This window comes from Marmota monax, unplaced genomic scaffold, assembly GCF_021218885.2.
Source record: "Marmota monax isolate L192 unplaced genomic scaffold, Marmota_monax_Labrador192_F-V1.1 WCK01_AAM20220418_F8-fsc00061, whole genome shotgun sequence".
NCBI classification, from domain to species: Eukaryota; Metazoa; Chordata; class Mammalia; order Rodentia; family Sciuridae; genus Marmota; species Marmota monax.
The window spans coordinates 5,384,947-5,409,474 of record NW_026695230.1 but is presented as its reverse complement, the minus strand read 5'-3'; the positions used below and the strand labels follow the sequence as shown (position 1 = coordinate 5,409,474).

The window sequence follows — 24,528 nt, the reverse complement described above, 5'->3', positions numbered from 1 at the left end:
CCCTCTATCACCACTTCTATTCAATATAGTTCTCGAAACACTGGCCAGAGCAATTAGACAGACGAAAGAAATTAAAGGCATAAAAATAGGAAAGGAAGAACTTAAATTATCACTATTTGCAGATGACATGATTCTATACCTAGAAGACCCAAAAGGGTCTACAAAAAAACTACTAGAACTAATAAATGAATTCAGCAAAGTGGCAGGATATAAAATCAACACGCATAAATCAAAGGCATTTCTGTATATCAGCGACAAAACTTCTGAAACGGAAATGAGGAAAAACACTCCATTCACAATATCCTCAAAAAAAAATAAAATACTTGGGAATCAACCTAACAAGAGAGGTGAAAGATTTATATAATGAAAACTACAAAACCCTAAAAAGAGAAGTAGAAGAAGATCTTAGAAGATGGAAAAATATACCCTGTTCATGGATAGGCAGAACTAACATCATCAAAATGGCGATATTACCAAAAGTTCTCCATAGGTTTAATGCAATGCCAATCAAAATCCCAACGGCATTTCTTGTAGAAATGGATAAAGCAATCATGAAATTCATATGGAAAAATAAAAGACCCAGAATAGCAAAAGCAATTCTAAGCAAGAAGTGTGAATCAGGCGGTATAGCGATACCAGACTTAAAACTATATTACAGAGCAATAGTAACAAAAACAGCATGGTACTGGTACCAAAACAGGAGGGTGGACCAATGGTACAGAATAGAGGACACAGAGACTAATCCACAAAGCTACAACTATCTTATATTTGATAAAGGAGCTAAAAGCATGCAATGGAGGGAGGATAGCATCTTCAACAAATGGTGCTGGGAAAACTGGAAATCCATATGCAACAAAATGAAACTGAATCCCCTCCTCTCGCCATGCACAAAAGTTAACTCAAAGTGGATCAAGGAGCTAGATATCAAATCAGAGACTCTGCGTCTGATAGAAGAAAAAGTTGGCTCCGATCTACATATTGTAGGGTCGGGCTACAAATTCCTTAATAGGACACCCATAGCACAAAAGTTGATAACAAAAATCAACAAATGGGACTTACTTAAACTGAAAAGTTTTCTCTCAGCAAGAGAAACAATAAAAGAGGTAAATAGGGAGCCTACATCATGGGAACAAATTTTTACTCCTCACACTTCAGATAGAGCCCTAATATCCAGAGTATACAAAGAACTCAAAAAATTAAACAATAAGAAAACAAATAACCCAATCAACAAATGGGCCAAAGACCTGAACAGACACTTCTCAGAGGAGGACATACAATCAATCAACAAGTACATGAAAAAATGCTCACCATCTCTAGCAGTCAGAGAAATGCAAATCAAAACCACCCTAAGATACCATCTCACTCCAGTAAGATTGGCAGCCATTATGAAGTCAAACAACAACAAGTGCTGGAGAGGATGTGGGGAAAAGGGTACTCTTGTACATTGCTGGTGGGACTGCAAACTGGTGCGGCCAATCTGGAAAACAGTATGGAGACTCCTGGGAAAGCTGGGAATGGAACCACCATTTGACCCAGCTATTGCCCTTCTTGGACTTTTCCCTGAAGACCTTAAAAGAGCGTACTACAGGGATACTGCTACATCGATGTTCATAGCAGCACAATTCACAATTGCTAGACTGTGGAACCAACCCAGATGCCCTTCAATAGATGAATGGATAAAAAAAATGTGGCATTTATACACCATGGAGTATTACGCAGCACTAAAAAATGACAAAATCATAGAATTTGCAGGGAAATGGATGGCACTAGAGCAGATTATGCTTAGTGAAGCTAGCCAATCCCTAAAAAACAAATACCAAATGTCTTCTTTGATATAAGGAGAGCAACTAAGAACAGAGCAGGGAGGAAGAGCAGGAAGAAAAGATTAACATTAAACAGATACATGAGGTGGGATGGAAAGGGAGAGAAAAGGGAAATTGCATGGTAATGGAGGGAGACCCTCATTGTTATACAAAATTACATATAAGAGGTTGTGAGGGGAATGGGAAAATAAACAAGGAGAGATATGAATTACAGTGGATGGGGTAGAGAGAGAAGATGGGAGGGGAGGGAGGGGGGATGGTAGAGGATAGGAAAGGTAGCAGAATACAACAGTTACTAATAGGGCATTATGTAAAAATGTGGATGTGTAACCGATGTGATTCTGCAATCTGTATTTGGGGTAAAATTGGGAGTTCATAACCAACTTGAATCTAATGTATGAAATATGATATGTGAAGAGCTTTATAATGTTTTGAACAACCAATAAAAAAAATTAAAAAAAAAAAAAAAAAAAAAAGAAAGACCCTGTGTCAAAATTTTAAAAAATAAAAAAATAAAAAAATAAAAGGACTATAGATGAAGTTAAGTGATAAAACACCCCCCTGTGTGCCCCTCTGTGTGCCATCTATGTTTCAAAAATACAAAACAGAGAGAGAATGAGAGATGGAGGGGGAGAGAGAGAGAGAGAGAGAGACTACCAAGATAAGAAATTATAACTTGTACTTGGGTTGTGGCAAAACAGTAAAACACATACCATGCTTATGCAAGATCTTGGGTGATCTCAAGCACTGAATGCACACACACACACACACACACACTCACAAAAAATGCATATTTGTTTACATGAGTATATTAAAAAGTTGACAACTTTATAATACTGGTTGATGTATAAGCATAGTTGTCTTATATATTTATCACAAATTATAAATAAACAAAAATAAAAACCAAAATGATGATTATATACTTATAACCATAATATATTCACATAAATGTAAGTGGATCTCAAAATAAAAAAACAGTGTTTTTTTCTTTTTAAAAAAAAACAGTCATCAGTTACATTTTTATTTGCCTATTTTACTGGCTGAGATTTTGCCTGCTTTAAGCATTCCATAATTATAAAAAAAACCTATTCATTCCAGCAAAGCACATGTGAACTTAAAAATAACTTTAAAAATATTTTCAGGGTGTAATTCTTTATCATTTAGTATATTAATATGTGAACCAGCCTCAACATTTAGTTCATTTATTTGAGATGAAAAATAAATAGTACACACTAGCAGATTTTCTTTTGTTTCTCTTTCACACAGCTCTTGGCAATGACTAATCTGTGCTTTGGCTTCAAATTTGTTGAATTTTTGAAAAACAAAGATTTAGAGCAACTGAAGGAACACTGAACCAAGAAAACAATAACAATATCATGGGCAAGGGGCGCAGTTCAGGGTGGACAATTGGTTAGCATGCATAAGGCTCTGAGTTTGATCCTTAGTACGAGGAGACATGGCATTGGGTTAGGATAACAGAGAGTGAAAAAGGGAAAGGAAAGGAAGACAGGGAGGGGAGAAAAAGAGAGAAAGAAGAAAGAACAGAGAAGAGAGAAAGAGAGGGTGAGAGGGAAAGGGCAAGAAAGAAAGAAAAAGACAACATTGAACGGCAGGAAAGCTCTGTGTGTTTTTACTTGCTTTTGCCATGTACCATCTACAGTTCATTGGCAGTCTTGAAAATGTCAGTTCATGTTCCCAGTTTAGGACAATGGTCCTTCATTGTGGAAGGAACTGAGAAAACCTTATTCAAAAGTTGTGTGTCTGTCAGGAACTATGAAGGGCTGATGCAAGGAACTGGTTTCTGTCTTGCCTTAACTCAGCACTCTTGCACCCCAGACAAGTAGCACATATGGATAGAAAATTGCAGCTGCCTGGGATAGAAAATTATGATCCAGACACACAGTAGACCACCTATGACAAGGACTGAAACGTGAGAAGAGGGTTTCTGTAGGTAATTGGGCATTCCAAAACACCTGAATATTCAGGGAATTTAGAAAGCCTCCTGCATTTCCAGGGCTATCGGCATGGTCATGAAAGACCTGAGAATAAATACCCAAAGCTTTCACCTCAGACCAATCCCTGGATCAGTGCGAGGCTGGTGAAGCACGCGAGGATGCCTCAACATGAACCCAAGCTGCAGAGACTGGTATTTTCTCTCTCCTCTTTTTCTTTTTTAACTCTTGGCATTCAAGGAAATCTCTGTCAAAACACTTTCAACACAAATCAAGAACAGGGATTCCAGTGACTACACATGGCAAGGAATACAGTATCTATCTGCAAACAGCAGTTTGGATAAGTGAACAAATGGACAACTTCTGATTTGGCAGTCAAAACCCAACAAAACAAAACCTAGCAAGTCCAAGGAAAGTAGGGAAATCTCATCTTCAGAGATGCTACATTATGATATTCAAATGTTCAGTGTCAAATAAAATCACAAGGCAAGCCAAAAAAAAAAAAAAAAAAAAGGAGAGAGAGAGAGAAAAAAAACAAAAAAGGAACAAAATAAATGGATAGAAACTATCCCTGAGAGGAAGCTCAGATTTTGAACTTATTAGACAAAAACTTTAAACACATTTAAGATGGTTATTTTAAAGAGCTAAAGAATCAAGGAATTCTGGAACATGATGTGATGATAAAGAAATTATAAAAATGAGCCAAAAAGATATTCTATAGCCGAGAAGTAAAATTGAAATTAAAAATTCGTCAGAGGGATTCAACAAAAATTTCAACAAACTGAAGAAAGAATCATTGAACTTGAAAATAAGATAATTGAAATTCAGGGCCAGGGATGTTAGCTCAGTGGTAGAGCACCTGTTAGCATGTGTGAGGTACTGGGTTAAATCCCCTGCACTGCAAAAAAAGAGAAATAATGATAATAATTGAAATTAAGTCTGGAGAGTGAAAATAAAAAATAAAAGAAAAATGAACAGACTGTGAGAGACCTATGGATTATTTTCCAATAGACTAACACATATTAAGGAGTCTCAGAAAGAGAAGGGGCATGGTGAAAGGGACAGAAAGAATGTTTAAAGACATAATGGCTGAAACTTTTTCTAAATATCAAATTTGGAAAACATGAGTCAATGAAAAACATTTTGGAAGACATGAATCTACACATCCAAAAAGTTCAACAGACTCCAAATAAGATAAACTCAAAGATATTTATACTGAATACATTATGATGAAACTGTCAAAAACAAAATCTTCAGAGCAGAAAGTGACAAGTGACTGTGACATATGAAGAATCCTCAATAAAATTAATTGTCAATTTTTCATCAGAAGCCATGAAGGTCAGAAGGCAATTAATTGACATATTTATGGGGACATTACATATACCTTAGAGAAATAGAAAATGATTAAAAGAGAATACCATGAATCATATGCCAATAAATTGATGACTTAAATGAAACAAATTCCTAGAAACATATAACCTATCAAGACAGGATCATGAAGAAATAAAAAATCTGAAGAGACTTACAACAAGTAAAAAGATTGAACTAGTAACAAAAACTTCCAACAAAGTAAAATCCAGGACCAGATGGTTTCACTGGTGAATTGTACCAAGCAGTTAAAAAAGAATTAGCACCAATCTTAAAATAGAAGCAGAGAGAACACTTTCTTACTCATCCTGTGGTGCCAGAAATACCATGATTCCAAATCCAGATAAAAGCATCCAGAGAAAGAAATATAAGACCAATATCTTATATTAATATAGATACAATGTTCTTCCATAAAATACTAGTACACCAAACCCAACAGCATATTTAAGAAGATTATACACCATGCCCAAGTGGAATTTACCCTCAGATACAGGGTGGTTTCACATAAAATCAATCAACCTAATATACCAATGAATAGAATGAAGAAGAAAAAAAAAAAAAAAACCAGAGTCATCTCTAATACAGAGCATGTATTTGACAAGATCCAGTGCCCTTTTGTGATAAATATATTCAGAAAACTAGCAATAGAAGGGAACTTTGTTAATGTGAGAAAGGGCATAAATTAATAGCCCATAGCAAATATCATATTCAATAGTGAAAAACTGAATGCTTTCCTCTTAAGACGAGGAACAAGGCAAGAATATCACCACTGCTATTCAACACTGTCCTGCAGTTTCTAGTCGGTGCAATTAAACAAATAAATAAATTAATTCACATTGGACAGGACGAAGTAAAACAATCTTTCTTCACAGAAATGATCCTATCTATGGAAAATTTCAAAGAATCTAGAAGAATTGGTTAAGATTCTATAAACCAGCAGTAAATAATCTGAAGAGGAAATTCAATTTACAGAATCATCTAAATGAATAAACTATCTAGTAGTGAATTTAGCCAAGGAAATACTGAAGACTTGAATTTTTAAAACTGTAAAAATTCATTGGAAGAAATTCAATGACACCCGATAAAATGGATGGACATCTTCTGTTCATGGACTGAGAGATTAATAAAACCTCTATCAAAATTCTCTTTCTTTGCAGAAATGGGGAAGCTGATTCTCAAATCCATATGGAACTACTATAATCCCTGAATAGATGAAACAAACTTGAAAAATAACAAATTTGGAGGACTCACATTTCCCAATTTAAAAGCTTGTCTCAAAGCTGTAATAATCAATAGAGTGTAGTTGTAGAGTGTAGTGCTGGCATGAGGAGGGAAATATATACCAATGGAATAGAATTGAGCATCCAGAAATAAACGCATACATTTTATGGCTACTTTTTTTTTTTATATCAATGTTGCCAGGCTACTCAAAAGGGGAAAGCATACTCTCTTTAACAAATGGATTTCCACATGCAAAAGAATGAACTTGGGACACTGCTTCTCACCATATCTAAAAAAATAAGTAAAAATGGATTAATAATCTATAAGAGCTAAACATGAAACTCATGGAAAAAATCACAAAGTCTTTATGACCTTTGATTTCACAATGGATTCTTAAATATGACGCAAAAAACATGAGTAACAAGAAAAAAAATGAATTGGACTTCATTGAAATTAAGAGCTTTTATATATCAAAGACTATTATCAAGGATATGAAGAAAAACTCATAGAAAGAAAATATTTTGAAATTATATATCTGATAAGGAGCACCTAGTTAAAAATGGGCAATGTCTGAAAAGACATTTCTCCAAAGAAGATACATATATATCCAGTAAGCACATGAAATGATGTTTAATGTCCTTAACCACTAGGAAAATGCAAATCAAAATCACAGTGATATATCACTTCACACCTACTAGGGTGGTCATAAGTTTTTTTAAACACAGAATTATCATGTGTGCAATTCCTTCCCTATGTTGATACTCAATAGGATTAAAAAAGGGAACTCAAACTGGTCTGTATGTCAATGCTTATTGCAGCATTATTTACAGTCTTATAATGGAAGCAACCCAACTGTCCATCCGTGTATTAATGGATAAGTAAACTGCAGTATATGCATACAATGAACTGTTTTTTTACTGGTTCTTTTTAGTTATACATGCTTACAATAAACTATTGTTCAGTCCTAAAAAGGATAAGAATATATACTGCAGCATGGGTGAACTTGAAAAACACACCCATGTGAAATATGCCAGGCATAAGAAGACATATATTGTCTGATTTAACTTACATACAATATCAAGAATAGACAAATATATTGAAAGAGAAATTAGATTAGACATTAATGGAGTTGGGGACAATAAATAGGTAATGGAATTTATTGTTAAATGGTTAAAAAGATTTTTTTGAATGAATTAAGAAAATGAGGCATATATATACAATGAAATTTTACTCAGTCATAAAGGAGAATGAAATTATGGCATTTGCCAGTAAATGGATGGAACTGGAAAACATCACACCAAGTGAAATAAGCCAGACTCAGAAAGTCAAGGGTTTAATGTTTTCTCTCATATGTGGAAGCTAGATCACAGAAAAGGAAATAAAAGGGGTTTGTGGGGGCTGGATCTCATGAAAATAGAGGGAAGATCAATGCAGAAAAGGGAGGAAATGTGGAATGAAATTATGTCATGTACATATATAAAAATGCCGTGGAGAATTCCACCTTTAATTATATCTATAAACCATCAAGTAAAAATAAATAAAATGAAGATCAGTGGAGTAGAGGAAGGGAAATAGGGGGAGAGAGGAGGATGTAAAGAGGAAGCACTGGGGACTGAAATGAACAAATTAAATTCCATGCATGTATGATTATCGTCAGAACGAAACCCACTATTATATATAACTACAATGCACTAATAAAAACAAAACAGAAAGTGTTTGGGGTCGTGGAAGTTTTTACTAATATTTAGTGGTAGTTGTATAACATGGTGAATGTAATTAATGTCACTGAATTGTACATTGAAAGTAGCTAAATGGCAAATTATTATCATATGTATTTTATCACCAGTAAAAAAGAAAGAAGAACCAGGTATCTGTTGAACTTCTGTTAGCATATTTTTAAAACTAATGAATTTATACTCCTGCTTAAATCTTTTCACTGATTCTCCCTTGCATATCAAATCAGTATAAGATCCACTGCCCTTTGCAACCTTATCTCATGCCATCTTCTGTTCTGCCCATCATATCCTAGCCATACTTCTCTTCTGTTAGTCCCTTGAACATACCAGGGCCTTTTCCTGTGCCTCTGCTCAGAGCAGTCTTCATTTCCTTTTTGATAATATTGTATCTTCTTAATTCTATATTTTGATAATATTGTATCTTTTAAAAACTGTTTTATCAGTTAGCTCTTGTTATACAACAAAACATCCAAATCCTGGGGCTAACACAATAAGCTCACAGTTCAGCTAGAAGATTAAGGTAAGGACTGGGCTTGGTTGATCCTCTCTAGATTTGCTTATATGCCTAAAGTGGATTGATAGAGTTGGCTGAGGCTGATTTACTGTGTACTGGGGCAATGTCTGGATCATATGTCCATCATTATCCTGCAGATTACCTTGGGCTTGCTCCCGTGGGACTTGGCAGTGTTTCAGGGGAGTAGGAGTAGATGTCTGCAAGGATCCCCCCATATATTTTTTTTATCAGTGTCTTGTAAACTATCCATAATAGTGGAATTCATTGTTGCCTACAAGCCTCTTGAGGCCTGGACTTGAAACTGGCACACAATCACTTCTGCCAAAGCAAGTCATATGATCAGCCTGAGATTCAGAGGTAGAGAAACAGACTCCTCTTGATGTGAGGTTCTACAAAGTCAGTTCAAAGTGTGTGGATACAGGGAATGCAATCTGTTTGCAATTTTTTGATCACATACTTTCTCATTGAGATATCTCCATTTTCTTCACCACACTTGCTACATTTCCAAAGTACAGGCGTGACTGGCCTCATGGGCAATTGACCTATCTGTGCAACCCCATGGTGTGCTGCCCTTAGTAAGGCTCTATGATTGTTTTAATGCCCTGTTGTGGCCATCTTCACATTTTTAGTTATTTTGCAAAAGAAATTCTACAAATTATGTAACTATTCCTGAGCATAGTTATGTGGGTAATTACTTGTTTATTATTGCTCTTTGTTTTCAGATTGTACGCTTTACCAGAGTTAGAGCTGTTTCTCTCTTATTCAGCAAGTGCTTAGAATAATAGTAGGTATATAACTGGCTGAAAGTACAGATGCTCTTTGACATAAGGCTGGGACCTAAAAATCCCATTGTAAATTGAAAATATCTTTTTTTAAAAATATTTATTTTTTAGGTGTAGATGGACACAACACAATGCCTTTATTTTTTTATGTGGTGCTGAGGATCGAACCTGGGTCCCACCCGTGCTAGGCGAGCACTCTACCGCTTTACCACTGAGCCACAATCCCAGCCCAGTTGAAAATATCTTAAGTTGAAAACGCATTTAGTAACCTAATCTATCAAAGATCATAGCAATGTAGTACATGGAAGACTATTAGTTATTTCCTCTCATGATTTCATGGCTGCCAGGGAGCTGCCAGGATCATGAACAATAATTGTCAACCTAAAATGAATAGCAGAGAGACCAGCTCTCTGAAGTAAAGATTTTATTCATGAATGACAGGAGATTGCAGTCTGGGATGTGCATGCCAGAGCCGACCATGTGCATATCCAGGAAAGCAAAAGAAAGCAAGAGTTTTCTGAAGGTGAGATGAAGAAGGTTACATAAATTATTTTGAAACAATTATCTTTGACGTAAGGATGAATTATAAGGGTGGTGTCCCAAGGCTGAATGTTTCTGGGTACATGTCCTTGTAGAAGTATTTTCGTATGGACAAGACTGTGCTTTTTTTTTTTTGAGAGAGAGAGAGAGAGAGAATTTTAATATTTTTTTGGCGGACACAACATTTGTTTGTATGTGGTGCTGAGGATCTAACCCTGGGCCACACACATGCCAGGCAAGCGCGCTACTGCTTGAACCACATCCCCAGTCCAAAGGCTGTGCTCTTGACAGCCTTTTGTCATAGTTCTTGTTCTCAGGCCAGTATGCTGAGGACCACCCCCATGGCCTCCTGACTTAATTCTGCTAGACATTGACATAAGCCAGTCTATTTTGATTCTCACAACTTTCAAAGTAGTGTAACTTATATCAATAATCCAGGATAATATCAAAATTCAAAATAGTATGGTTTCTACTGAATGAAGTTGAAAAATTTTAAGTTGAACCATCGTAAACCAGGTACCTTCTGTATTCTTAAAATGAATGAAACAAGCCACACATCAGTCATCTAATTTGTAGAGTGGCAAAGACATGTTTCATAGAAGTAATGCAGATTATATAAGAATATGTATTAAAAGCACCTGGCACATGAGTTGATTTTCAGCACACAGTCCCCTTTTTTCCTGTATGAATTTTATGCTCCTTCTATGCTTAAAAATATATTGTGGAAAGAATAGGTACTTTTTCTGCCATTTAGGGACTTCTGCTTTGGTTGGGAGAATGTGATTAAGAGAGAGAACAGTTAGTCCTATCAACTATTCCAGTTCAGTGAGTGTGATTCTCTATAGAATATGAGGAATCTTGTGATTAGGAGCCCAAATACTCAATACAGGTAGAAACAAAGAATTCCTGAGAATTTGACAGTTATTTTGCTGTAGAAATGGATGTGGAAGAGAGAACCAATAATTTTTGAAATGCTTCCTAAGTTCCAGACTTTCTGGCCCTACATATATGACCTAAGTTAATTACTTCTCACCTTTAGAGAATTCTAATGAGATAACAGTTATTGTCCCCATTGTGTAGGTTAGTCAGTGCTATTCAGATTAAGGGACTTGCTAACCTCACAGCCTGTATGTGATAGGAATGGAATTTGAGTTTAGTGACCTGCAGTGAGCCTAGGCCTTCTGATCATTCATCCAACAAATATTTAATAAGGTCTCATCACCTGTTACCATAGATTCCATTGTGTTGATTAGGGAGACTTTTCACTTACCTTTGCCTTGTCACATGGAGGAGGTGAGACCTCCTGGGTTTCCTGCCTAAAGGAATAGGTGGTCTCAGTGGGAAGCCCCAGAAGGGCATGCCCATTCCTCCCAGCTCAGCTCCCTAGGGAGCAATGTGGTTCTCCTTGCTTCCTAGTAGGAGTGGCCTGATTGAACAGCTTTTCAGAAGGGTGCTCATGGGGCAGCTTTTAAAATTCACCTCCTCCTCAGAATCTTGGAAGCCAGCCAGTGCTCCTGGCCATCTGGTGAGGTGAGATCATTGGGTAGGGGAAATACATAAGGGTCTCATTGTAGAAATTACCTCTCGATTAATTCAATGCTGCAAAAATCTCCCTGAAAAAGAGGCAGCCATTCCTCAGGAGGGTGTCAGCACATCTTTGGGCTTTTCTTATGTATCCTATACAAGCTGCCTCCTGGGTCCAAGAACCACACCTGTTTTATTTCTCTAGAACTAAAAATGCTTGTAATGTGTGGGTTTTTTTTCAGGTTAAAATAACATTATTCTCCCTTTTAAAATATTAGTATGTCACTTCATAAGCAAAACAGAAGCAAAGACTCCTCACTTGTCAAACCTCATTTCCAGACACTGGTGGATCCTTATGGATAGTGCAATAAAAAAAGAGTTGCTGGTTAGAGAGAGCCGGTGGAGTCACTTGCATGGTTCCTCGCACAGAAGCCCCCAACATTAGATAACTCCTGTGTCACAAACAGAACACAAGCTGGGGATTTCTTCACTTTAGCACAGCATCCATTCGAGAAAAGGGCTGGCCAGTAGCGATAGGCTTATCTGGATCTTCTGATTGTCTGCGATCCTCACTATCGGGATGGTTGGCTACCCATCAATTTCCCTTTGATGCGTTGTAAGCTGATTATGCTGTGACTATTTCAGAGGGTAAAAATATAATGAATGAGCCCCAGTGAACTGCAGAGAGTTCCTGGAGGCTTCCAGGGATTGAGTGTTCTGACAGTTTCTAAGAAGTTGAGGTCTCAGGGAGAATTCCCATCCAAAGCCTTTCACTCAGGCCACGGTTCACCCTGTGTCTGAGTCTTTCTCTGTATCTGGTGAATTTGAGTGTGAAACCTTTCCCTTACCTGGACATTGCCTCCTTTGGAGTTGCCTCCTTTGACAGCTGAGCTGTCACTGGGAAGTAAAATTGATTACAATTTTTTTAATGCCACAGCTGTTGTTTTTTACCTCAGCTGCTTCCCATAATTCCACAGATGGTAAACATATGTTTATAGGCGCATAGAAGTAGCAGCTATCTTGGATGCCTGCAATCTTTAATTCTTATTTTTCCTTTCATGCAGAAAGTCAAAGTCGCAGAACTGAAAAATCATATACATTTGTAGATTAATATTTCTGTGCATTAAGACTTTGGAAGCAGCAGGATAGCTAATGATATGCTAATGAGCTGACAGTTTTTATTGATCATAATGAAAGCCGACAAGTGTCTTTCTTGGCTTTCATGCAAGCTGGAATATTTTATTAACTGTCTTTAGGGCAGAAATATATGATTGGTTGTACTTTGAAAATCCTCCTTGTGAGTTTCCCAAGTCTTACTTTTTGTCAGCCTGTTGCCAGAGCTTGAGTCCCTGGCAGTTTATAAACAGAACACATCTTCATCCATCTATTTACATGCCTGGCAGGAAACTCTCCCGCCCCTTTTTCTTTCCCTTTCAAAGCAATTTGTTTCAGTGTTTTAGCATACAAAAAAATGGAACCATTTTCTTCAATGTAAACAGAGATCTGCAGGGAAATAAGAGCCTTAAAAAATAATTAGCATTTGTTTGGTGGTAAAGGGGATTTCATTTGTATCAGAAAGCTCTGAGTGTTTAGGAGGGCATGCCTAATCTTAGTTATTCCATACATAAAAGGGTCCTAATGGCATAATTTTCTAATTTTTTTATTGTACCTTCCTATATTTCTTACTGCAAAATGAAAAATGTTCTAGGAATAATGGGCATTAGTTCCTTGAACATTAAAAACCCATAATGTACAATCTATTTGGTGCAAATTCTATTTCGGTGCTGACTGCAGAAGGTATAGGGTGACAACAGGTGGATTAAAAATACAAAGAAAAAACTATCAAATTTCCCCCCATCTATCAGTACTAATGTTATGCTCAAATTTGGGACCCCCAAAAGACCACCAGAGACCGAGATCGATGTAAGCAGCAAAGAGGCGTTTATTGCAAGCTAGCTCGGTCCTCCGCGTACACAGCTACTAGTGACGCTGAGAGGCCCCAAGCCCAGGGTTTGCAGCAGTTTTATACACTCTTTGGGGAAGGCAGTGACTTCACATACATCATAGCATCTCTTAGCAAATCATCACACACCGTGGGAAAATAATAAAACAACTCTAAAACATAATTAGCACATTCACTGGCGGGAACAAGTTAGGTAGGCGTGATTGGTTAGTACAAGAGGGGAATTCGTTTGAACTGATTGGTTTAAACCACGAGGGGAGTACGTGCTGAACTACACGGTTTCCCAACATGTTAACAACAACCATAAAACTACTGGGAAGGTCATCTGGCATCCCAGGTATTTTCCCTGTCTCATGCTGATTGGTGGTTGCTAGGGGGTTGCTATGGGTCCTCACCTAGCCTAACTGAGTCAGGAACACCTGGCACTGCAGATCTCTCCTGTTATTTGTAGATAAACAACTCAGCAGGGTGAGTATGTGCCTAAGAATGCTCTGTGGGTTTTTCCAAGGAAAAGAGTCATGCCTCCCTTCCTTGGACAGGCTTTGCTCTGAGGTAGAGGCTGGTTTCTCACTAACTGTAAAAGCTTATTAATTTGGACTCTATACCTTAGGGATTTATTTAGATTTTCAGATCTGCTGAGGTTTAGCATTTGCACAAACGATGAGAAATAGATTGTTTCCCAAATTAATACTGTAAATAAGATTGCAGGGGGAATATTGGGCTACCTAAAGCCACCTCTGTTTTCCAACCCTGAAAAACTATTTTGGCAAACAATGTCTAATGTGTTTAATGCAAATACTTTGTTATAGTTTGTTTGATTAGTATCTATTATAACAATAAAGATAAAGCCTCATTTTGATAAGAGGTCCTTACCTCTTTGTAGCATTATTTTGTTAGCACATTAGCCATGGGCCTCCCTTGAATTGTGCTTTTTTACCTATAGCTTATGATAGTGGACTGGTTTTGCAACATGAGGACATGTAGTGTATGTTTTAAAATTAAAGATGTCCTTTAGGAAAGCTACTTGAAGTCTTAGATACTTAAGTTTCTCATAGGTTAAATGACTGGATGCCTTGGTCCTAGGTCAATAGTTCTCATTAAAGGTTCAAAATCAACTCAGAATCTTTTTCAAAATAACACTAGACTATCCTTTCCTAATCTGTCTGGAAATTTTGATACTTTTAGGTTAAAAACTAATGCCCTATGTGACCCTACCAGCTCTCAAAATTATGTGGTGAAATATAGTATAATTCATACTTTTCTAGAATTTCTAGCTTTTAAAATATTTTACAGTGCCTATGATTTGAAATCTACCACAATAGAAACAGCAGGGGATACTGAGATGAAAGTATATGATCTTTTGTCCTGATGGTATTTATAATCTAGTAATTCCATTGATTTCTATTCAGTTTCAAGTCAGTGAGATTTTTACTTTGTTCATATGTAGGCTTGGGATGATATTTTAAATGCTATGAACTTTTAGGAAATAAATCCTCTTGCTCTAAAAGAAGCCAAGGGTCGAAAATAAAGCAGGGTTTTATTTTTTATCAGTCATCAGGGACAGCTTTTGAAAATACAGGAAAAATGCAGATTCCTAAGCCCACATCAACCTTACTGAAAAAGATTCTTTGGGGACTGGGCCAGGAATTTGAATGTTAAACAAATGCTCATGTATTTAGGAACACAAGGAACTTGAAGCTTGAGCAACATTGACAAGACAAATAAGAAATAAAACATTGGTCTGAAAAAATGAGATAAAACAAAGTCAACTGACATAAACCTAGCTAATTTGCAATTTCAGTTAAGTATAATACATTTCAGATTAAATGTGGAGAAATAATAGACATTATACTTATTTCATCTCTCTGGGAGAAGTTACAGTGCTGGAAGGCACATTTTCATCTATGGAAGCCTTCATAGATAGGTTTTTGGAGAACTAAGTCCTTTGTGTTAATGAGCTACTTTGTAGCTTGTAGTTTCATGCTCTGCAAAGCTCCTTTTTGCAGTTTAGCAAGTGTTTCTTCATTGACAAGTGTCCTGTTGCTAAATGATCCACATAGCAATTCAGAGCAAGACATTCTGGTTTTTATGCTGAGGAACCTGCTGAAATGCACACATATGCATGTAGTCTCATGCATACGCATACAATCAGACTTCTTGGGGTTCCAGTTGATATTTGTTTTCTATCACCACCTTTCTTTTAACCCACCTTCAAATTCCATCCATTCACTATCAAATTAACATTCTTATCTTGATTTATCTGGCAAGAACAAGTTTTCATGCCAGTATGTGGGCTGACCTTTCTGACCTTTGTTCGGAAAAAATACCAAGCACTTTGAGCTTTTGTGTTAATGAGCATTGGGAAGCTGTCAGCTTTTATTTCTGTTTTTGTTCAAGTCAACATCATTGACCTTCACCTAATGATCTAAGCTTACACAGTTGTGCCAGAGATTAAAAGTGGAAATACAGAGAAAGAGGAAAGGTAGGGGGAACAATTTGAAATTTATCAAAATTGAAATAAATAGGGTCAAAAAAAAAAAAAAAAAAGACAAGGAAAATTACTGTGTCCTAGCTTATACTGCTATTGGATAAACAGGATCGAATATTCTCTTTCAGTGGATTTTCCTTTTTTTTATTATTTATTTATTTTTTTTTGTAGTTGTAGATGGACAGAATACCTTTGTTTGTTTATTTTTATGTGGTGCTAAGGATGGAACCCAGGGCCTCACACATGCTAGGCAAGTGCTCTGCCACTGAGCTCCAGCCCCAGCCCTTTTTTGAAAGGTAATTGATAACATGACTAATGAAATCCAGACTTCTGATTGCCCTTTCCACAGAGGATAAAATAAGAATGAAATAGACAGAAAATAGATGGGCCCAGCCCTTTCCTGGTGCATGTGTTTTTTACCACTTCTGTATCATCTAGAACCACCAGCTGACCTGGTTTGCCTATGAATCTCTTCACAGGTTTAAGAACTGAAATTTCCCATGTCCCAGGAAATCCCTAAGTCCTGGACAGACCAGGATGATTGTTTACTCTGGATTCATCCATGATCAACCTGATTAGACAGATGTTTTCTAATGCAATATTCATTTCTCTATGATGGTCTATTCTTTGATGCAAATCTATAGCTTTGTCTGTCTGGATTGATCATATATAATATGATCAATTTTAGATTGATCAATTTAGAGATTTTAGATCTCTGCTTTCATTACCTTTCAAGTTTATATAAACTTGAAAGGTAATGAAAGCAGAGATCTAAAATGTAATAGTACCAATTTGAATTCCTGTTTAAATGACTCAGAATTTGCTAGGATTGCTAGCTTTTTTTTTTCTTTTTATCCAGGACTTCCTTTTTTAGATGAAGTTACCTGAGGCTCACCTGGTGGACTAGGGTCAGATCTAGAACCTGAACCCAGGTCCTCTGAATTTTTCCTCAGTGCCAAATGTGCTTAAAATTGCCCTAACCTCTTGAAGGAGTTAATTTGCTTTGAAAAAAATGAATAGCCCTGTCCTGAGAGAAGCTGATTCACTTGGATTTTGCTCCATTAATTGCTCCCTAGTATACCTTACAAGAGATTATGAATTAATTTAAGGAGCAGTGGCAGGGACTCCTTCCCCACATGAGGCTGCCTCCTCTGGTAATCAAAAATGGTGTATCATCCTGTAAGAGGAAGAGGTTAATAAATGTATATAATTTGGCTGAAGAGGTGCTGTGATCCTGTTATTTCTATTAATATTTTCAATTAATATTTTATCTTGAAATAATAAGCAGAAAATGGCATTTGCTGATTGCCTTCTGCTGTTTAGAAGATGAGCACATAAATGTTAAATGTTACTCCCTCTGAACGTCTTGCAGCACTATCTTAAGCCTATATTTTATTTATAGATTAAGCTCAATATTCTAAACCAGATTCCACATCTCCCATCTGTTCTATAATCTCTCTTCCATCAAATCAGAAAAAAAAAGAAAGACAAAAACCAAATAGACCTAAAAACAGAATCTTAAATTTAACTTGAAAAACCCAAAAGCCAAGTCAATATTTTCATTGACAGATGCTGCCCCTGATGACTCTCTTAAATTTGGGGTATTTTTGCAGACTGAGTTACAGTTTTCAAAAGATCACCTTTATCTGACAGATGTTGAACAAATCTAAAGATTTACTAGTAAAGTCTCAATGTTACTCATTCAGTTGAGGAGGGAAAATTGTTACAGAATTTTCCTGATGTTCAGTTTTATTTCTTTGACTAAATGAATCAACAGAATCATTTTAGTCTATTACTTATTTCCTTCCACTCTTAAAGGAAGTCCCAAAAATTAGCAATATTTAACATCCCAGGATGATTGGGGTGCTGAGGAGGATTTTATTGCACCCATGCCTTCTTAGTCTGGTAGTTTAAAGACACTTACTGATGGGTCCTTGGAGCTGTGATCTCATTGGCATTAGTTAGTGGTAACTAACTGTGGCTTTCTCAAAATGAATGTACATCTCAAGATTCTGAGAAGAGGATGATTTGGAGTAGTTTAGTGTGAAAGGGTGAACTCACTTTTTGAATGTATCAGTCTTGCTCAAAAATAATCTGACCTGTTCCGCTGTCAGATCTCACAGGGCCATTTGACCTGCTGACTGTAATTGTGATTGCTCCTTGTCTCTTCTTTTTCAAGGGGATCATCCAAGATGGAAAAATCATCTTTATGCCAAATGGATACATAACACAGTGTCCAAACCTAAATCGCAGTAAGTAACAATGTACAGCATTTGTGCGTTTAAAAGAATATATAACTTGTTCATAATATCAGAGAAACACATCTGGAAGGGTGTAGAGAAACTGCAGGGCTAACTTCTGAGGTGGTGAGGATAGCAAAAGTGAAATTATTATATATATTGCATAGTTCTTTTGAATTTTTCAAAAGATTGTTTCTTGTTTGCAAAATTAAAATTTGAAGGTAAGAAAAGTATAAACAGTAGATTCTGTATTTGGAAACAAATGCATATTTAATATAATCATACACATACTCACACATATACACACATAGTTTTTATAGAATTATTCTTTGAATTTTTTGACCTGGATGCCAATTTACTTTTTCCTCTTCTATGTTATGGTACATTTTCCAGTCACCTTGCAATAAAAATTAGGGTTTAATTTCAATGTAAAATGTCATGTTGCCTTTATTTTTAATTAACAGCTTTTCCCCACCTCTCTCTCTCCCTCCTTCTCTCTCTCTCTCTCTCTCTCTCTCTCTCTCTCTCTCTCTCTCTTTTATTACATTGAAAAAGAAAAGGCCTGACGGGTGTGGGTGGTACATACCTGTAATCCCAGCAACTTGAGGCAGAGACAGTAGGATCACCAGTTGCAGAGAACAGCCTGGGCAACTTAGTGAGACCTTGTGTCAAAATTTTAAAAAAAGGGGTGGGATTATGGCTCAGTGGATAAAAAGCAATCTAACCTGCCTGGCTGTGCAACCCTGTGTTCAGTACCACACACACACACACACACACACACACAAAAGAATAAGGAAAGAAGGAAAAGATCTAGACCTGAAGTCTTCTGTGATTTTACTCAAATTTTAACCAAAATAGCAAAGCAGAAATCCTTCCAAACAACCACTGTTTAAAAATTTTTTTTCCTTATGCTAGCAGAAGATCAATATAAATTTTATATTTTCTTTATTGAGCTTGCCCAACCTGCAGTGATTTCTTAAGCCTGGTGCAAGGAATAATGGATTTACAGGAGCTTTTGGCCAAGATGACTGCAAAAGTAGGTATCTAAATTTCACTTGTGATGTTTCATTTCTTTCTGTGTCCTATCCGGAATTTAGAGTGATATGTTATAATGGAAATATTTCTAGCCTTGGCATCTGCAATATGTTACTGCAAAACTGTTTTAGTCTTACTTGAAATAGGACCACCTATAGTAAACATAACCATTCAGGTCTTTGATACTATTAGGCTTTATCAAAATGTTTTTCTTGAAAAATGTTTGGAAGCAAGAGGCAATATGTATCACTGTTGGTTCTCTGAGAGTGGAAAAGGAATTTGCCCATTGGCCATTAAACTACTAACACTGTGAGATGATATATGGTCAGAGCCACTGCTGCTTATAAGCTAATGCATTTTGGATGTAAGAATAATTGCCAGTAATCACGAGGGGCAAAATAGCTATTGTTAGGAACAGATTACTGTCCCAGGAGGGCATTATATCAAATTTCGATCATATGATTCGTTTCAGGACTGGTCCTGAGTTAAATAGGGAAGAAGGCCAAGTTTGTCTTCCAGCATCTTTGCTTTTATGATTCTGCATCACTGCTGTTTTCACTCAACAGGCATTTGCGAGGACTTGCTACTTGCTGGGCGCTGTGTTAGGTGCCAAGAGGCAATGATGAACAAGACATGTTCATATCGAGTGGCTGAACCAAACTTGTAAACAATTAGGGGCTTAATATTTATTCATAAAGTGTAGATTTATAATGAAAAGACCTGAGCCTCATAGAGAAAGGCACAGGAAAAAAAAAAAAAAAGAAAGAAAATGTGGTTAATGCTGCTGTTATGATACCAATCAGTTGTGGACATGAGTTCCGGCCTACGGCTAAGAAAGAATTAGGTTGGGCCTAAGAGACATTATACTCTGAAAAAGGAAGAATTTTAATAACAGTGAAAATGATACATTAATCCCGTTCCACCTGCAGTTATGACTGCTCCCTGCCTTCAGCCACAGCATGTGGAAAAAAAAAAATTTGGTGGGTAGGTAAGTGACTGGGAGGTAGGGGCATATTTTGGGCCCTTGGATTTTACCATTGAAGACAATGTTTCTATTTCAAACTAGAGTTTTTGGCCAACTGAAATCCCCTTTTGTCTGGAAGGGAGAGATGGAATACTTTTGTAAGAGAAAAATTGAGACTGAGGCTCGAAACCTAAGGCATTCGCTTTTCACTTCAGAGTGCAGTGGAAATGTGAAACGCAAGCAATTATTTGCCATCTCAGCTTGTGGCATATAGAGGCTTTTATTTCATATTGTCTGGAGCAGCTTGATCTCAATACTGTTAATTATATTTTAGCATGCTATCAAATTTTTGGAACAAGAAACATGCCACTCAGTCTCAGGTGATTGCGGTTCTCCATTCTCCAGCTTTGAGGATGCCCTTTTCTTTCTCATTCTTTACCATTGCAGGGAATGCCATTTTTCTTTTTAGCTATACATTGTCTAGGAGCCACAATGAACTCTATCCTCAAAACATTATTATGTAAAATGGGCATTTGTGAGACAGAAGATATTTAATTATGAGAAATTGCAAGCAGAAAATGGTTTAATCCACCTTCTAACCTCCTGCTGCCCCCCAGCACTTTGGCAGGAGTATAAGTCTGCTTCTTCCAAAGTGTGCATAGAATTATAATTCTACAACTGAGTACTTCCATTTTCACTGCATAATTGGAATCTTGAACAGGAGTTGGCATTTTTTTTTTTTTCTATAGAGGGCCAACTAGTAAATTTAGGACTTTTGTAAGCCAAGACGTAAAATTGAAGATATTGTGTATGTACTTGTTTTTCTTAAACATAATAATTTATAATAACTTAAAATATAACCATTGAAAAATGTAAAAAACATTGTTAGCTCACAGGCTGTACGAAAATAAGTGGTCGACCAAACTTATCCCATGGGTCTTTGTCAAGGGTTTATCATCCCTTGAAGTATGTGAAGCTGGAAAGTCACTCATGCTGGGTGATATTTATTGAACATTTAGTATTTGCTAGTTCCAGTGCTTTAACATATGCACTGTCACTTTAATCCTCACAAAAATCCTGTGAGCTAGATTTAATTTATTAGCCTTCTGTACAGATTAGAACAAAGAGGTCCAGAAAGGTGAGGTAGTTTCTCCTAATATAATGGATGACAGAGTTGGGACCTGAGCTCGGGTACTTAGATCCTGAAGGTTGAATCATGACTGAGAAAGTTTATTTTGCAAAACATAGAATGTGAAAGAGATATTGAAAATATATAGAGGGACTGAGTGGTGGAGGGAAGGAGATAGATGCTACCAGCAAGAAGATGGAGATGTCAGAAAGAAGAAGGAAATAAAAAGAGAGGAAGAGATGAATGCATGTTTGATCACTTACCAAGCTGAGCTAAAATTCTCAGATGTACCTGTTGGAAGTGAATAGAGCTTATAGTAACCTATGGAGAAAGGCTAGGGCAAGGACAAGGGCTTTTATCTCACCCTTTGGCTGTGAGCTCTTCTTTTCCTTGGAAATTTGTGGGAATTCTTTGAGTCCTGCATGTTAGCATTGTGTATGTTTCGGACAGAACCACTTAGGACCACCCTATATCATATTATCTCAGTGCCCAGGATCCGTCTCCAAACCTAGGCTACGCCAGGTGAATTATCAGGGAAGAATTCTTTAAAAAAATTTTTTCCCCCTATAGCCAGTGCCAAAGTCTGAGTAGGAAGTACTTACCTTGTGCTTTTGTGCAAGGCTTGTTTCCATTTAGTTCACTGTAAAGCTGAATGTACAGACCATCAGATCCCCACCTTTGTATAAAAGACCCACATCTTGGGCATACCCTGATCTCCAGTTCTGCCTCACTATATCCTGTGAGCCACCAAAGAGGAGCTCAAAGGCTCCATGTTTCAGGAGAAACCTTCAGGATGTAGGCCACCTTTGGCTTCACATGCCTCCTGGGATCCTTGCTGTCACTTTGTTTTGGCCTTTGTGGCATTCATCTCTTTGTGTCAATCTTGTGATAATTTTCTGAAGTTTTCATTTCTATACTGAATGTGGTATCTTAGTTGAGTCTATCAGTGAAGTCTTGGTAGAAGCAGAAGTGTAATTTGGTCTTTTGGCAAATTGAGGAAGATGGCACCTGGAGATGTGAGACAAACCAAAAGTTAAATATGGTCCCCAGAAGCAGAGAGAATTCTGAGGCACCAAGTCCATCTGGACTCAGCCTTTGCCTTTGGTTAAATGAACCTATTGTGGTAAGATTTAGTTTATGTGATTGGAACGAAGCTTGGAGGTTTGGTTTGAGCTGTCCAGCAGCCATGATGAAGATGGTGTATACTCATTAGCTCAGATAGAGAGTGGGCTTTGGACTCAGATTGATCTGATTCTGAGTACCGTTTTTGTCACTTTTTTTGTTGTTTGTAACCATGAGCAACTCATTAAACTTGTTCTACCTGCTGTTCTTCCTTAATTAAATGGTGAAAATTGTTCCTGGTTTTGTAAATATTTCATGAGAACAGTTGAGTGAGGCTTGGTACAGGACATAGAATAGACTTTTGATAAGTGGTGGCTGTTGTTATTTCTGCTGTCAAACCTAGAAAAAAGGGAAAGATGGTCCTAAAAAAAATGCATACCTTCCCCATGACTTGATATTACAAAGACCAGCAGAGACTACAAGTTGCTGTCAGGGCCCTGGTCTAGAGCAGGTACAGAGAAGTCTTGAAAGGTAACAGAGAATCTTCACACTATTCATAGTGAAAACCCTGAGCCCTCCCAGAGAGCAAGCCCAGTGCACAATCTGGACAGGGCTTGGTAGCCACAGCCAGATCAGCCCAAGGGTCTGCCTAGGATAGCTCACTGTTCCTTTTCTCCTTTCAGAGTTGGGGTATTGGTAAATGACTATGTCCTTGCTTGAGCCAGGGAAGATCATAGGAATTGCACTCAAATCACATTCAGGTGACAGAGGTAGGGTAGAGAAGAGACCTCTTAAGAAATCCTATGATTTTGATAAAAGTACATTTTTTTTTTCAAGGCAGAGAAGGTGAAAAAGAGTTACCTGAAGTAGTAAGTCCTCCCTTGTATTGTTGTTCCTTCACACCTTAGTGATCCCCTAGAGTCCACCACTCCCCTGGCTTCCTCTGAAATTCTTTCAGGAAGTCTTGCTATTGTGGGAACTACCCTCTGGCTAGATCAGGTGTATTGTGATAAGGTCCTGATCTCCAACCAACCCCCCCCCCCCCCCAAATCCCATTCTGCTTTTAAATTCAGGAAGAAGAGGCTAGAGACTGGGAATTCCTTGGTTACTTTTGTTTAAATCTTTGACAAATCTGTGTAGGCTAATCAAGCAGCGCTTGAAGTGGCATTTCAGCTTGTAACATATTTAATTTAGAGATTTCATTGTTACAAGGGGCTCAATAATGATTTTTCAATTAAGCTCAAAGGTTTAACAATGGAAGATTTCTTTTTTCCTCTTCTATATATCGAACTCCAAATAAATAGCATTTCAAAGAAAAAGCAATCTACGAAATGACTAATGTACTCAGATCCAATCATTGACCTCTTACTGTGAAAAAGGCCTCTGCTGTCTATCTTTGAATGGGTAGAGTTAAGAATAAATGATTCAGTCCATGGTTGCTTAGATTAATGCATGAACAGAGGCAAAACAGAATAGAGATGTAGATTTGATACCGTATCTATTCTGGATCTGCAAGCATTCTTGGAGAAAATGGCAGGTAGGGTAGAAATAGCTTTAGAAAATGAATTTGTATAAATTCAGCATGATAATACCAATGACAGAAAATGTAATTCATTTTTTGATTCAGAGTTGTTTTTCTCCTTTATTGTTGTTATAGGATTTAGCAGGGAAGGCAAGATTACATATTAAATGCCTTTGAAAAATTAGCTTTTTTGACTTAATATCCCCTTGCCTTTGCGTCTGTCTGATGCACTCTTATTATTATAGAGATTAGTGCTTTCCAATGTTGTCAGAAAAGGCTAAATATATTAAAAATAAAAACAAAGTTCAGAAGGGGGACAAAATCCATTATATTGAAATTGATGTTTTCCTTAGGAATTGAGTTTTGTAGATGAGCATAGCTTAGCTTTGTTGGGCCAATACTGATAATTGCTGATATTAACCCCAAAGCAAACTCCTAGATTTTCAAGAAACTTGGATAGACACAGAATTGCATTTTGGACTATTTAGACTTTTGAAAGTGTTCTTCTTGAAGGGATATAGACTCCAGAGCTGTTCCAGGTTTTCAAAGTGAGACAGGCACTTCTGCTCTCAGACACCCTATTCTAAGCCACTTTTAAGAGGCATGCTGATCTATTTCTTTTTTTTTGTGAAATCTTAGATCATGTTTCAGTCACTACCTTATGT

At 37.0% G+C, this 24,528-nt stretch overlaps 1 protein-coding gene across 2 annotated transcripts in view; it reads left to right on the top strand.

Moving 5' to 3' along the window:
- The window catches only part of Nell1 (neural EGFL like 1), an 840,108-nt gene that overhangs the window by 187,010 nt on the left and 628,570 nt on the right, over window positions 1-24,528 (top strand). For both annotated transcript variants that reach the window (XM_058576884.1, XM_046438336.2), the window contains exons 6-7: window positions 18,091-18,163; window positions 19,105-19,187. In XM_058576884.1, coding sequence (XP_058432867.1) covers window positions 18,091-18,163; window positions 19,105-19,187 — 156 coding nt within the window. The remainder of the gene's footprint in view (window positions 1-18,090; window positions 18,164-19,104; window positions 19,188-24,528) is intronic.